The sequence below is a fragment of the Macaca thibetana genome, chromosome 5 (genome assembly GCF_024542745.1).
Source record: "Macaca thibetana thibetana isolate TM-01 chromosome 5, ASM2454274v1, whole genome shotgun sequence".
Classification (NCBI taxonomy): Eukaryota; Metazoa; Chordata; class Mammalia; order Primates; family Cercopithecidae; genus Macaca; species Macaca thibetana.
The window spans coordinates 144,667,472-144,684,089 of record NC_065582.1 but is presented as its reverse complement, the minus strand read 5'-3'; the positions used below and the strand labels follow the sequence as shown (position 1 = coordinate 144,684,089).

At 39.5% G+C, this 16,618-nt stretch overlaps 1 protein-coding gene across 1 annotated transcript in view; it reads left to right on the top strand.

Moving 5' to 3' along the window:
• Positions 1–16,618, top strand: part of SLC30A9 (solute carrier family 30 member 9) — a 104,448-nt gene that overhangs the window by 47,860 nt on the left and 39,970 nt on the right. Inside the window, exons 7-8 of the mRNA XM_050791554.1 lie at positions 3,523–3,581; positions 7,590–7,657. Of these exons, the coding sequence (XP_050647511.1) occupies positions 3,523–3,581; positions 7,590–7,657 (127 nt within the window). The remainder of the gene's footprint in view (positions 1–3,522; positions 3,582–7,589; positions 7,658–16,618) is intronic.

Sequence of the window (16,618 nt, the reverse complement as noted above, 5' to 3'; positions counted from 1 at the left end):
TTATTATATTTTAAATTTTGTCAATAAATTTCATGGAAATTTGTAGTTATTTCTTATTATACCTTTATCATATCCTTTATATTATCTCTTGGCCTCCAAAGCATAAAATATTTGCTACCTAGCTATATTAGTCAGTTCTTGCATTGGTATAAAGAAGTACCTGAGGCTGGTTATAAAGAAAAGAGGTTTAATTAGCTCAGAGTTCTGCAGGCTGTATAGGAAGCATAGAAGCTTCTGGGGAGCCTCAGGAAGCTTCCAATCTTGGTGGAAGGCAAAGAGGGAACAGGTATCTTACATAGCAGGAGCAAGAGAGAGATGAGGGAGTGCCTCACACTTTTAAATGACTAAATCTCATGAGAATGAACTCACCTGTCATGAGGACAGTACCAAGAGGGATACTGCTAAATCATTCATGAGAATTCACCCCCATGACCCAGTTATCCCCCTGCCAGGCTCCCCCTCCAACAATTGGATTTCAATTTGACATGAGATTTGGATGGGGACACAGGTCCAAACCATGTCACTAGTCCTCTTGGAAAAAAAGTTTGCCAACCCTATTTCAATGGTTTCATTAGGATTCCACCCCATTTTATTTATTTTTGTTACTAGTAACCTGATAAGAAATTATGAAACTGGAAGGATATGAAACGAGAAGCCTTGGAATATAAATATTTAGGAGGACTCTAAACTATTTGATTATCTCAGTTTTGCACGGGACCAAGGCTTAGAAATGACAATATTTCCTTTTTCAGATGAGTTGGCAAAATTTCAAAGTGGAAATTGTGAGACAATTATGGTCAATAACCCAGGAAGAAAAGGGATGGAGAGAGTTTCTTGAGAGTACAGGAGTTCATTACCAAGAGGGGAGCAGCGGTATAGGAAGAGAGAAGAGGGAGAAGAAAACATGCAAGGAATAGAACAAAGTAGCAGTGGTCAAACTGTCCTAATGTTGATCAATGGAAGCGCCTCAGTTGGCTCCTAAGTCCCTTTGTCATAACTCTAGTATCATGGCGTCCTTACTTTTAGGAATAATATGTTTCAGACTCATATTGTACGTTTCCTATCCTGGGGTGGTAATCAACTATTTCTAAAATGAGCCACTTTTACTGGAAAATAAAATCAAGTTAAAGTAATTATTTAATTGATTTATTCTATGTCTCTACACACATAGAGAATAAAGTGTAGTTTCAAATAACAGTATTAATATTAACAATGTAATTTAAGATTTCTTTGCTTTTCTTTGTATCTTTAGTATATATATCCCACTAGAGATTCATACTTCAATTTCTGTGTTATAAAGTCACTTAAAATTTTTCTATATAGAAATACCATCAATAGATATACAGTTAGGCTCATTTGTTTCATTTTGCTTCTGATTTTTAAACATAATTTTGTTTTTATTTTATAATTGCCTAAAAATTTACATGATTTCTTAGTCAAACCTATAGAACAGATATTTCAGAGGACTCTAGCTTCCATCTCTGTCCTTTCCACTCTAAGTCCTCTCTCTTGTATAAGTAACTGTTTTAAAAATTAGTTTTTGGTGTTTTTTTTTTTTTGTACTTAAAATATAAGAAAATAAAGCCAGGCTCCATGGCTTATGCCTATAATCCCAGGACTTTGGGAGGCTGAAGTCGGCGGATCACTTCAGACCAGGAGTTTTTGAGACCAGCCTGGGCAACATTAGCGAGACCCTTTTCCCTACCCAAAATTTAAAAATAAAAATAATATTTAAAAAGAAAATAAACATACACATTTGTATTAAACTCCATACCCTTCATAAATAAGGCATACTATACATACTTTCTGCTCTTGCTTTTTTTTTTTTGAGATGGAGTCTCGCTCTGTGGCCCAGGCTGGAGTGCAGTGGCGCAATCTTGGCTCACTGCAACCTCCACCTCCCGGGTTCAAGCAATTCTCCTGCCTCAGCCTCCCGAGTAGCTGGGACTACAGGCGCATGCCACCATGCTTGTCTAATTTTTTGTATTTTTAGTAGAGACGGGGTTTCACCATGTTAGCCAGGATAGTCTCGATCTCCTGACCTTGTGATCCGCCTGCCTTGGCCTCCCAAAGTGCTGGGATTACAGACATGAGCCACCACGCTGAGCTGCTCTTGCTTATTTTACTTAACTCCGTCCTGAGGACTATGCCATAGCAGTAAATAAAGACATTTCTTTGTTTATTTTGTAATACTCTATTTTTTGATATACCGTAATGTATTCAGTCATTCCCCCATAGGACGTTTCTCATCTTTTGCTATTAAAATGATACCATGAGTAGCCTTGTAAATAAAAGTTAAAGGAATTTTTTGTAATACAAAAATTTGAGAAAACACATTAATAGAAAAACTCTCTTATATTTTTCAACTTTGAGGTAAAAATGAAGGACTTTTGTTTTTATATCAGGCTTAATTAACTTTTTTAAAGGTAATATTGAGAAAAGAATCTTTCCAAACTGCCTTTATCTCATTGCAAATCCAGATTCTCCTGCCTCCTTTTTTATTGTGGTAAAAAACACATAGCCCAAAATTTACCCTTTTAACTATTTGCAGAGGTACAGTTCATAAGTGTGTAAGTGTATTCACATTGTTGTGAAACAGATCTTCAGAGGTTTTTCATATTGCAAAACTGAAGCGCTATACCCATTAAATAACTACCTCCCGTTTCCCTGCCTCCCCCCAGTCCCTGGCAACCACCATTCTGCTTTTTGTTTCTATTAACTTGAATACTTTAGATACCTCATATAAGTGGAATCATACAGTGTTTGTCCTTTTGAGATGGGCTTATTTCACTTAGCATAGTGTCCTCAAGGTTTATCCACGTTGTTGCATGTGACAGGATTTCCTTCCTTTTTCAAGGCTAAATAATACTCCATCATCATATGTTTATACCACATTTTGTTTATCCATTCATTCATCCATCCGTGGACATTTGGATTGCTTCGCCTCTTGACTACTATTGTGACTACTGCTGCTATGAACATGGGCATGTGAATAGCTTTTTGAGGCCCCAACTTTCTATTCTTTTGGACGTATGTCCAGAAGTAGGATTGCTGGATTATATGGTAATTCTGTGTTAAAATTTTTTTTTAGGAACCTTCATATTTTTTTCTGTAGCAATTGCACCATTTTACATTCCTGCCATCAGTGCCCAAAGGTTCCAGTTTTGACACATTGCCAATACTTGTTATTTTCTGTTTCTTGTTTTTTTAATAGTAGCCATCCTAATGGATGTGAGGTGATATCTCATTGTGGTTTTCATATGTATTTCTCTGATGATTAGTGATGTTAAGCATCTTTCCATATGCTTGTTGGTGGTTTCTATATAATCTTTGGAGAAATGTCTATTGAAATCCTCTCCCTATTTTTAAATCAGGTTACAAATCCAAATTTTTTATAACTTAATATTTTTGCTGTTAGCTTGTAGAGCATATTTAACATAGTCCTAAAGAGAATATCATGTTAATCTAAACTGTGACTAGTAAGAATATCTGTGACCTAAATTTATTTTGTTATTCTTACAGGGCTATTTAGAAACCAAAAAATATTAAGAGAGTACAGAGATTTCTTGGGAAATACCAAGGTAAGGATATCTTTGTAATAATGTGTATGTGTGCGTTGTACCTCAAAATTCTAATATCAGTCCATTGTAAAATTCTAGCCTGTCTGTGATCTCAGTCTAAGATTTTCTTGAGTACTTTGTAGTTCACTGAATTATAGTCTATTCATTCATTTCTGATTTTCCTTTTTTTTTTGAGATGGAGTTTCGCTTTTGTTGCCCAGGCTGGAGTACAGTGGCGCGATCTCGGCTCACTGCAATCTCTGCCTCCCAGGTTTGAACGATTCTCCTGCCTCAGCCTCCCGAGTAGCTGGGACCAAAGGCAGGCCACCATGCCCAGCTAATTTTTGTATTTTTAGTAGAGACAGGGTTTCACCATGTTGGCTAGGCTGGTCTTGAACTCTTCACCTCAGGTGATCCACCTGCCTCGGCCTCCCAAAGTGTTGGGATTACAGGGATGAGCCACCGCACCCAGCCTGATTTTCTTGAAAATTTTTTTTTTTTTTTTTTTTTTTTTTTGAGACGGAGTCTCGCTCTGCCGCCCAGGCTGGAGTGCAGTGGCCGGATCTCAGCTCACTGCAAGCTCCGCCTCCCGGGTTCACGCCATTCTCCTGCCTCAGCCTCCCGAGTAGCTGGGACTACAGGCGCCCGCCACCTCGCCCGGCTAGTTTTTTGTATTTTTAAAGTAGAAACGGGGTTTCACGGTGTCAGCCAGGATGGTCTCGATCTCCTGACCTCGTGATCCGCCCGTCTCGGCCTCCCAAAGTGCTGGGATTACAGGCTTGAGCCACCGCGCCCGGCCTCGATTTTCTTGAAATTTAAAACATTCGTATGTAAGTTTTCTTTAAAGTCATGACCATGTTATGAACCTTAAGCATGTAGATATAAATGAGGAAGAAGACTTTATTTTCTTAGGTTTTAGTGAGATTTATATCTGTCATACACACTCTTAATTTTCTTTAGCCTCTCTCTTTCTGCTCCTGACTCTGGTTCAGCATTCAGACTGCCAACTCTATGCTTGTATCCAAGAAGGTTAGCCCTTGGAGAAGAAAATTACCCAGCCAGTGTGATTGTTCTTTCTTCATTATATGACTATACAGAATCAATGGATATTCAATATTATTTGGCAGTCTTACTAAACTTCCAGGGTATGTTTACCTTCCCACTTTTTGAAATAGCTATTGCGTATCTTTTTCTTTCTTCCCAACAGCCTCACTCTTTACTCTTCAGCTCTTGCCCTTGCTTCATATTTTATTGAAAAAATAGGTGTAATTTCATAAAAGTACCTGATCTTTTCCATCACCTCATCTTTTCATCACCAAATTTACTAACTCATCTACACATGTGACAAAATACTCTGCTTTCCTTCCTACTAGAAGAAAATTAATATTGGGACACATACAGAAAGTTTGCCTTTACTGTTCTACCTCTTATTTTCTCCTGAACCTAATCCAACTGGGCTTTCAACTCCACCACTCCACTGAAATGATTTACCAAAGTCCCCAGCACCTTTAAGATGCCAAGCAGTCTATGGCCAAGTTGACTTTCCATTTAAACTTGACTGGGAAGGATCTCCTATCAAGAAGTTAATGTCATATTTGGATAAAAAGCTACCTATGCACATTTTCTTCTCTCTAGTGGCATTTGAGACATTGCACCCCTTTTGCAAAGTTTAGACATTGGCAGTGATGATAATTTTAGCCAAATCTTATTTGATATGCTTTCCTTTTCCATTTATTATCTTCAAGACCTCTTAATTTCCATTTCCCCTTTGATCCCTGCATTTCTGGCACCCCAGTGCTGCCCTGAAGATGTGAACTCTCCTCTGGTAGAGCCTTCATATGTCTTGTGAGCCAGCATTTTCACTCTCATGCCTAAAGGGCTACTGCCATTGCCTCTTGTGCTGGGATAACTTATGCTGGTGAGACCTGCCTCCTGGGAAGATTCACTCCTCGCCTTCACATCTGTTTCACATGGAGAATCATCCTCACCAGATTTTCTAATAGTAGCGGTTGACTTATGAAATCTCTTGTTATTTCAGGCCTTTAGAAGATTAATATTGGTCAGCTTTTGAATATTCCATGTTTTGAATCGAATTTTTTTGCTATTACAACCTTTCTTGCAGGGACATTAGGATAAAATTAGTATTTCATTTCCCTCTACTATACCCCTGTTCCCTTAAGGAATGGTTGTTCTCCCACTGAAGATGGTTGCTTTCCTCTCTGAAACATAAGGCTAATCCTGTTTGCACAAATTAAACTAATCCTGTTTGCACAAATTAAATGCCTTGTTCTTTCTTTTTTTTTTTTTTTTTTTGGTTATTTCTGACCCAGACACTTGTTTTTCCAATATATTCTTAACTCATAAGAACTCCAGTGAGATATATGAAATCACAATGTTCTGGGTCTGCCTCTCTGGTACTTAATTTCTTGTATAATAATTCTCCCTTCAATATATTTCTACTTTCCCATGCCTTCCCTTCTATTTCTAATTCATGAGTTTCTTGAATAGTACTTCAGAAAATTGGAAGTACCTTTATCTCTGCTTAATATATTTAACTCCACAATAGTATCACCTTGAAATGCATCAATAATGCTTTGAACAATTTATGCTTCTTTTCCTGGTAGTTCTCTCTGAAATCTCTCCAAATTTTCTTCACTTGTACCAATATTAAAGAACCTTGTTTATTGTGAATATTTTCAAAGATATATAAAAATAGAAAAAATAGATATTGGCTATCCAGTTTCATTAATTTCTAACATTTTACTGTCCTGGTCTTCAAAAAGGGGCAGTTCTCCAATTGCTCTGATTATGGAATTTTTTAATATTTAATTTAATTTATTTTATTTTATTTTTGAGACAGAGTCTTGCTATGTTGCCCACTCGGCTCACTGCAACCTCCGCCTCCCGGGTTCAAGAGATTCTCATGCCTCAGCCTCCTGAGTAGCTGGGATTACAGGCACCCACCACCACACCCGACTGATTTTTTTGTATTTTAGTAGAGATAGGGTTTTACCATGTTGCCCAAACTGGTCTCAAACTCCTGAGCTCAAGCAGTCTGCCCCTCTTGGCCTCCCAAAGTGCTAGGATTACAGGCGTGAGCCACTGCGCCCAGCCTGGTTATGGAATTTTTGAGTAGCTTTTACAGGATGCTTCCTAAGCGGGTTTTGGATCCTGGTTCCTTGTGATCTCTTGTTTTTCCAGATTTTTATTCTCTTCTTAGAGTCCTTGTGCCTTATCATTATTCCTAGTTACTACCAACACATCTTCCCTTTTGCTGCAGCCTTCTTTACTAAAATGGTTTGAACCCAGTGAATCTTTTTCCTTATTTTTTTTCTTATTATTTCTTATTCTGATCTTAAAGATCTCATTTCTTTTCCCTGTTTTGCCCCTCCCATGAGTTCCCAAACCTTTCTTCTAAAGAAATCTTATGTTTTACCTTAAGCAGCATTCTGTTATTCCCATAATAATTTCATTGAGTTTTTTCTCTATTCAACCAAAGAATACAATAGATTCTTGTTATAATAAAACATATATTCTGTTTGTTATCAATAAACAGTATAATTCAGAAATCTAGACCCATAGTTAGAGTTTATGGCTTACAAATCGAAGTAAAAGTTGAGACCACATGGACAACATTTATCCCTGTGTAGTTCCTTCACTTAGCTCTGAAGGCAGGTCAATACAGAATTTGGGGTGTCTGATTTCACACATTCTTAGAGCATATGAATTTCAGCTCAGTGCATTTTTCTACTTTATTACTAGTTTTTATATAGCCAACTCAGATCCTTTCTGGAAGAAGGCAGGGCATGAATTACAAGGAAACAAAATAAACAAGATTCCGGAAAGAGACCCAGATATGCTGTCTGTTTTAATCTTTCCACTTTCTAAACAAGAACTTCTAGAAAAAAATAAGTAACGTAATTCAGAAGTTTTGATAGAGGAAACTTTTCTGGTCTGTCAAAGCCACCAGTTATAGTGCTTCTCTGCAAAATTTTGGAGATATTAAAAAAAGTTTTTATTTTTTTACAGCCACGCTCCAGAACGGCATCAGTGTTTTTTAAGGGACCAGGAAAAGTGGTGATGGTTGCAATTTGCATGTAAGTACTGAAAAATAAGCTTTGTGAAATAGAATATATTCTTTTAAATGTGTATATCCGTGAATATGTAAACTTATTACCTAGTAGCTAGCTATAGAGTTTGAGGTTTATTTTGTTTTAGGAGGAAATTGAATAAGTATTTATTACTGACAATATATGGGGAAAGAGCATGAATTCATATAGACACCCATGCTCATTCTCTGTATATTTTTGATGTAGTTAGATCTAAGAATAGTTGCTACCTGAAAATCCTTTCTTATTTTTATTGGAGTTGATAGAAGTCTTTTTTAAAGAAGTTAGATTGGCCAAGGTTATTTTTAGAGTAGCTAAACCAACCTGGGTTACAGCTACTGAATAATATCTTTGTGCTTATTATCTTTATTCCACTTATCTCAGAAGAACATAATTGTTATTTTTGCCTCCTCTGTTTTTCTTTTGGAGACAGAGTCTTGCTCTGTCGCCAGACTGGAGCGTGGTGGTGCAATCTCAACTCACTGCAATCTCTGCCTCCCGGGTTCAAGTCATTCTCCTACATCAGCCTCCCAAATAGCTAGGATTACAGGCGCACGCCATCATGCCCAGCTAATTTTTGTATTTTTAGTAGAGATGGGGTTTCACCATGTTGGCCAGGATGGTCTCGATCTCTTGACCTCTTGGTCTGCTCACCTCAGCCTAAAGTGCTGGGATTACAGGTGTGAGCCACTGAGCCCGGCCTTGCCTCCCCCTTTTCCCCTCTATCTTCTTGATTTCTATTGTTTTGTTCACCTTTTATCTATTTTTCTGATTAATTTATTTTAGGATGTATGAAATCCTTCAATAATTCATTAGTTCTTTTATTTTTAAATATATATGTAAAATATCAGATATCATTGATCTGAAAATATGAAGATATAATATGTAATTCTTTAAGGATTGGAGGGACACTAAACTAGAGGAAGGCATTTATAATACAAGGGATAATGATGTCATAACTACAAATAGTGGTGGTACAGATAGACATGGACAGCTTCAACTTCTTTGAAGGTATGTTCAAGGATAGTGACCAGGTTTCTGGCTTGTACAGTTGTATAAATAATGTACCATTCACTGAGGAGAACACTGAAAGGAGGAGCAGGGTGGGAGCAGAGAAAATGATGAGCTCATATTTGAGCTGGTGGTGTGTTTAGGGCACCCAGGTGAAGAGAGTCAACAGGGTTCTTTTCACTAGTAATACAGGGATAGTGATTATAGCTTTTCTTATTGGAGGGATATATGTGTGAAAAGTGCTTAACATCGTACCTGCTCTAAGATATGTACTTAAGAAGTATTATTGTTAATATATATTGGTCTGAAGCTCAGGAGAGAAATCTGGGTTAGAGATATGGAGTTGATAGTTTTTAGTATGTAGAGTATAATTAAAGCCATAAAAGTAAAGATCACTTGAGGAATGTATGTATATGTAGTATGAGGAATAAAAAGCTCTCCGGAAGAATTCCTTGAGGAATGTTAACATTAAGAAAAAGGTGGAGGAAAAAGTGCCTGCAGAGGAGATTGAGGAGGAGTAAGGAAAAAAAGTAGAAAGAAAACCAGGAGTGTATTAGTCCATTTTCATGCTGCTGATAAAGACATACCTGAGACGGGGCAATTTACAAAAGAAAGAGGTTTAATTGGACTTACAGTTCCTGTGGCTGGGGAAGCCTCACAATCATGGTGGAAGGCAGAGAGGAGCAAGTTATGTCTTACGTGGATGGCAGCAGACAAATAGAGCTTGTGCAGGGTAACTCCCATTTTTAAAAACCATCACATCTCGTGAGTTCATTCACTATCATGAGAACAGCACTGGAAAGACCCACCCTCATGCTTCAGTCATCTCCCACTGGGTCCCTCCCAAAACATGTGGGAATTATAGGAGCTACAAGATGAGATTTTCTGGGGGACACAGAGCCAAACCATGTCAAGGAGTGTCATGAAAGCCAAGGGAAGACAGTGTTTGTTTTTGTGTGTGTGTGTGTGAGACGGAGCCTCACTCTGTCACCAGGCTAGAGTGCAGTGGCGCAATCTCGGCTCACTGCAACCTCCGCCTCCCAGGTTCAAGTAATTCTCCTGCCTCAGCCTCCCGAGTAGCTGGGACCACAGGCGCGCATGTTTTAAGAAAATAGCAGGCCTGGTACAGGCTCGCACCTGGAATCCCAGGCTTTGGGAGGCTGAGGCAGGAGGATTACTTGAGTTCAGGAGTTTAAGACCACCATGGGCAACATAGTGAGATCTTGTACCTACAAAATTTTTTTTTAATTAGCTGGGCATGGTGGGTGATGTGCGCCTGTAGACCTACTCAGGAAGTTGAAGCAGGAGAATCATTTGAGCCCAGGAGTTTAAGGCTACGGTAATCTGTGATTACACCACTGCACTCCAACGTGGGCAAGAACAAGACCCTGTCTTTAAAAAATAAAATAAATAGCCAGCCGGGGGGTGTCTGGCAAGATGGCTGGATAGGAACAGTTCCTGTCTACATCTCCCAGCAAGATCCATGCAGAAGGTGGGTAACTTCTGCATTTCGAACTGAGGTACCTGGCTCATCTCATTGGGACTGGTCAGACAGTGGGTGCAGCCCACGGAGGGTGACCTGAAGCAGGGTGGGGCGTTGCCTCACCAGGGAAATGCAAGGGGTCAGGGAACTCCCTCCCTTAGCCAAGGGAAGCCATGAGGGACTGTGCCGTGAGGAACTGTGCGTTCCAGCCCAGATACTACACTTTTCCCATGCATGGTCTTCACAACCTGAAGACCAGGAGATTGCCTCAGGTGCCTACACCACCAGGGCCTTGGGTTTCAAGCACAAAACTGGGCGGCCATTTGGGCAGACACCAAGCTAGCTAGACTAGTTATTTTAATATTCCAGTGGTGCCTGGAATACCAGAGAGACAGAACCTTTTACTCCCTTGGAAAGGGGGCTGAAACCAGGGAGCCAAGTGGTCTAGTTCAGCAGATCCCACACCCACGGAGCCCAGAAAGCTAAGATCCACTGGCTTGAAATTCTGGCTGCCAGCACAGCAGTCTGAAGTTGACATGGGATGCTTGAGTCTGGTGGAGCAGGGGTGGGGGTTTGGAGGCCACCATTACTGAGGCTTGAGTAGGTGATTTTCCCCTCACAGTGTAAACAAAGCCATCAGGAAGTTCAAACTGTACAGAGCCAACCATAGCTCGGCAAAGTTGCTGTAGCCAGACTGCCTCTCTAGATTCCTCCTCTCTGGGCAGGGCATCTCTGAAAGAAAGGCCCAGCAGCCCCAGTCAGGGGCTTATAGATAAAACTCCCATCTCTCTGGGACAGAAAACTTGGGGGTAGGAGCGACTGTGGCAGCAGACTTAAACGTTCCTGCCTGCTGGCTCTGAAGAGAGCAGTGGATATCCCAGCACAGCGCTCGAGCTCTGCTAAGGGACAGACTGCCTCCTCAAGTGGGTCCCTGACCCCCATGCCTCCTGATGGGGAGACACCTCCCAGCAGGGATCAACAGACCCCTCATACGGGAGAGCTCCGGCTATCATCTGGTGGGTGCCTATCTGGGATGAAGTTTCCAGTGGAAGGAACAGGCAGCAATCTTTGCTGTTCTGCAGCCTCTGCTGTTGATACCTAGGCAAACAGGGTCTGTAGTGGACCTCCAGCAAACTCCAGCAGACCTGCAGCAGAGGGGCCTATTAGAAAGAAAACTAACAAACATAAAGGAGTAGCATCAACCTCAACAAAAAGGATGTTCTCACAAAAACCCCATCTGAATGTCACCAACATGAAAGACCAAAATTAGATAAATCCATGAAGATGAGGAAAAACCAGTGCAAAAAGGCTGAAAATTCCAAAAACCAGAATGTCTCTTCTCCTCCAAAGGATCACAACTCCTCACCAGCAAGGGAACGAAATTGGAGGGAGAATGAGTTTGACGAATTGACAGAAGTAGGCTTCAGAAAGTGGGTAATAACAAACTCCTCCAAGCTAACGGAGCATGTTCCAACCCAACGCAAGAAAGCTAAGAACCTTGAAAAAGGGTAGAGAAATTGCTAACTAGAATAACTGGTTAGAGAAGAACATAAATGACCTCATAGGCCGAAAAACACAGCACGAGAACTTTGTGAAGCATGCACAAGTACCAATAGTCAAATCAATCAAGCGGAAGAAAGGATATAAGAGATTGAAGATCAACTTAATGAAATAAAGCATGAAGATAAGATTAGAGAAGAAAATGAAAAAGAAATGGGAATATGTGAAAAGACAAAACCTACGTTTGGTTGGTGTATGTGAAAGTGACCGGGAGAATGGAACCAAGTTGGAAAACACTCTTCAGGAGATTATCCAGGAGAACTTCCCCAACCTAGCAAGACAGGCAGACATTCAAATTCAGAAAATACAGAGAACACCACAAAGACAGTCCTCGAGAAGAGCAACCTCAAGTCACATAATCATCAGATTCATTAAGGTTGAAATGAAGGAAAAAATGTTAAGGGCAGCCAGAAAGAAAGGTTGGGTTTTCCACAAAGGGAAGCCCACCAGACTAACAGCAGATCTCTGTGCAGAAATCCTACAAGCCAGAAGAGAGTGGGGGCCAATATTCAACATTCTTAAAGAAAAGAATTTTTAACCCAGAATTTCATATCTAGCCAAAACTAAGCTTCATAAGCAAAGGAGAAGAAAAATCTTTTACAGACAAGCAAATGTTGAGAGATTTTATAACCACCAGTCCTGCCTTACAAGAGCTTCTGAAGGGAAGTACTAAATATGGAAAGGAAAAATTGGTACCAGCCACTGCAAAAACATATCAAATTGTGAAGACCATCGACACTGTAAAGAAACTGCATCAACTAATGAGCAAAATAACCAGCTAGCATCATAATGACAGGATCAAATTCACACATAATAATATTAATCTTAAATAGAAAAGGGCTAGGTGCCCCAGTTAAAAGACACAGACTGGCAAATTGGATAAAGAGTCAAGACCCATTGGTGTGCTGTATGCAGGAGACCCATCTGACGTGCAAAGACACCCATAGGCTCAAAATAAAGGGATTCAGGAATATTTACCAAGCAAATGGAAAGCAAAAAAAAAAAAAAAAAAAGAAGGAGGGTTGCAATCCTAGTGTCTGATAAAACAGATTTTAAGCCAACGAAGATCAAAAAAGACAAAGGTCATTACATAGTCGTAAAGGGATCACTGCAACAAGAAGAGCTAACTATCCTACATATATATGCATCCAATACAGGAGCACCCGGATTCATAAAGTGAGTTCTTACAGACCTATATAAAGAGACTTAGACTCCCACACAGTAGTAGTGAGAGACTTTAACTGGACCAACAAGACAAAATTAACAAGGATATTTGGGACTTGAACTCAGCTCTGGACCAAGCAGACCTAATAGGCATCTACAGAACTCTCCACCCCAAGTCAACAGAATTTGCATTCTTCTCAGCACCACGTCACTCATATTCTAATATTGACCACATAATTGGATGTAAAACACTCCTCAGCAAATGCAAAAGAACAGAAATCAAAACAGTCTCTCAGACCATAGTGCAATCAAATGAGAACTCAGGATTAAGAAACTCACTGAAAACCACACAACTGCATCAAAACTGAACAACATGCTCCTGAATGACTACTGGGTAAATAACTAAATTAAGACAGAAATAAATAAGTTCCTTGACACCAATGAGAACAAAGACACAGTGTACCAGAATCTTTGGGACATAGCTAAAGCAGTGTTTAGAGGGGAATTTATAGCACTAAATACCCACAGGAGAAAGTGGGAAAGATCTAAAAGGCCTTCGATAAAATTCAACACCGCCTCATGCTAAAAACTCTCATCTTAAACTAGGTATTGGTGGAACATGTCTCAAAATAATAAGAGCTATTTATGACAAACCCACAGCCAATATCATACTGAATGAGCAATAGCTGGAAGCATTCCCTTTGAAAACTGGCACAAGACAAGGATGCCCTCTCTTACCACTCCTGTTCAACATAGTATAGGAAGCTCTGGCCAGGGCAATCAGGCAAGAGAAATAAAGGGTATTCATATAGGAAGAGAGGAAGTCAAGTTGTCTCTGTTTGCAGATGACATGATTGTATATTTAGAAAACCCCATCATTTCAGCCCAGAATCTCCTTAAGCAGATAAGCAACTTCAGCAAAGTCTCAGGATACAATATCAATGTGCAAAACTCAAAAGCATTCCTATATACCAATAATAGGCCAACAGAGAGCCAAATCATGAGTGAACTCCCATTCACAGTTGCTACAAAGAGAGTAAAATACCTAGGAATCCAACTTACAAGGGATGTGAAGGACCTCTTCAAGGAGAACTACAAACCACTGCTCAAGGGAATAAGAGAGGACACAAAGAAATGGAAAAACATTCCATGCTCATGGATAGGAAGAATCAATATCATGAAAATGGCCATACTGCCCAAAGTAATTAATGGAATCAATGCTATCCCCATCAAGCTACCGTTGACTTTCTTCACAGAATAGAAAAAAACTACTTTAAATTTTATGTGGAACCAAAAAAGAGCCTGTATAGCCAAGACAATCCTAAGCCAAAAGAAGAAAGCTGGAGGCATCACGCTACCTTACTTCAAACTATGCTACAAGGCTACCGTAACCAAAAGAGCATGGTACCAATATCAAAACAGATATATAGACCAATGTAACAGAACCGAGGCCTCAGACATAATGCTGAACATCTACAACCATCCAGTCTTTGACAAACCTGACAAAAGCAATGGGGAAAGGATTCCCTATTTAATAAATGGTGTTGGGAAAACTGTCAAGCCATATGCAGAAAACTGAAACTGGACCCCTTCCTTATACCTTATACAAAAATTAACTCAAGATGGATTAAAGACTTAAACATAATACCTAAAACCATAAAAACCCTAGAAGAAAACCTAGACAATACCATTCAGGACATAGGCATAGGCAAAGACTTCATGATTGACACACCAAAAGCAGTGGGAACAAAAGCCAAAATTGACAAATGGGATTTAATTAAACTAAAGAGCTTCTGCACAGCAAAATAAACTATTATCGGAGTGAACAGAACAGGCAACCTATAGAATGGGAGAAAATTTTTGCCATCTATCCATCTGACAAAGGGCTAATATCTAGAATTAATAAGGAACTTAAACAAATTTACAAGAAAAAATAACAAACAACCGCATCAAAAAGTGGGTGAAGTATATGAACAGACACTTCTCAAAAAAGATATTTATGCAGCCAACAAACATGAAAAAATGCTCATCATCACTGGTCATTAGAGAAATGCAAATCAAAACCACAATGAGATTCTATCTCACACCAGTTAGAATGGTGATCATTAAAAAGTCAGGAAACAGCAGATGCTGGAGAGGATGTGGAGAAATAGGAAAACTTTTACAATGTTGATGAGAGTATAAATTAGTTCAACCATTGTGGAAGACAGCGTGGCAATTCCTCCAGGATCTAGAACCGGAAATACCATTTGATCCAGCAGTCCCATTCTACTATAAAGAGACATGCACATGTATGTTTATTGCAGCACTATTCACACTAGCAGACTTGGAGCCAACCTAGATGCCCATCAATGATAGATTGGATAAGGAAAATGTGGCACGTATACACCATGGGATAATATGCAGCCATAAAAAAGGATGAGTTCATGTCCTTTGTAGGGACATGGATGAAGCTGGAAACCATCATTCTCAGGAAACTAACACAAGAACAGAAAACCAAACACCACATGTTCTCACTCGTAGGTGGGAGTTGAACAATGAGAACACATGGGCACAGTGAGGGGAATATCACACACTGGGGCTTATTGGGGAGTGGGTGGCTAGGGGAGGGATAGCATTAGGAGAAATACCTAATGTAGATGACGGGCTGATGGGTGCAGCAAACCACCATGGCACATGTATACCTATTTAACAAACCTGCACATTCTGCACAGGTATCCCAAAACTTAAATTATAAATTTAAAAAATAAATAAAATAAATAAACATTGTTTTAGAAAAGAAGAAAATAGTGTCAGATGCTCCCAGGAAGTTAAGAGAAATACTAAAATGTTTCCAGGAATTTAATAGTATGGAGTGGTAGGTGGCATTGACAAGATGAAGACTGACAGCTAGAATAAATATGTTGTTTTTAAGAAGTTATCTGAGGTGGAGGAGACGGGAAAAGGGTAGCTAAAAGGGGACATACAGTTCTCTCATTTATAAAATGGGGGTGTTAATATTTGTATAACAGACTTGTAATATAACATGGTAACTCACTAGCATAACGTCTGAGATAAATCATATTAGTCATTACTGTTGGTATCTGAGCAGCTAGCTTCCTCAGAGTTAACTGTGTTTATTGTGGCATCTAGCTTCTTCTAGTATGACTCTGAGACTGCTTAGAGTCACCTCTGGCATCTGCCCCCTTAAGTAAACAGACTTTCACTGAAATCTTGCCTTTGACACTGGCCCACTGGACAGTATTAGGTGCAGATCTGCTTTTATCTACCTAAAACACATAATTGTCTTTTAAATTTTATCTTGTCGAAATATAGAAGACCCTCTTTTCTCACCAGTCTTCAAAGTACACTTAAGTAATTTGTTTACACATAGCATGCCTCTTAACAGTACATAATTTATATTTTTTCAAATTTTTACTCTTGTTACCTAAACAGAAAGTTTTTTAAGGCTAGGGATTCTTTTAATTGTACTCGTTTTTGTTGCAGTTGTTGTTGTTTTTTAGAGACAGGGTCTCACTCTGTTGCCTAGGCTGGAGTGTAGTATAGCCTCGAACTCCTGGGCTCAGATGATCTTCCCAACTCAGCCTCCCGAGTAGATAGAACTACAGGCGTGTACCACCACACCAGACTAAGTTTTTTAAAAAAATTTAATAGAGATGGGGTCTTACTTTGTTGCCCAGCCTGGTCTTGAACTCCTGTCCTCAAGCCATCCTCCCACCTCAGCCTCTCAA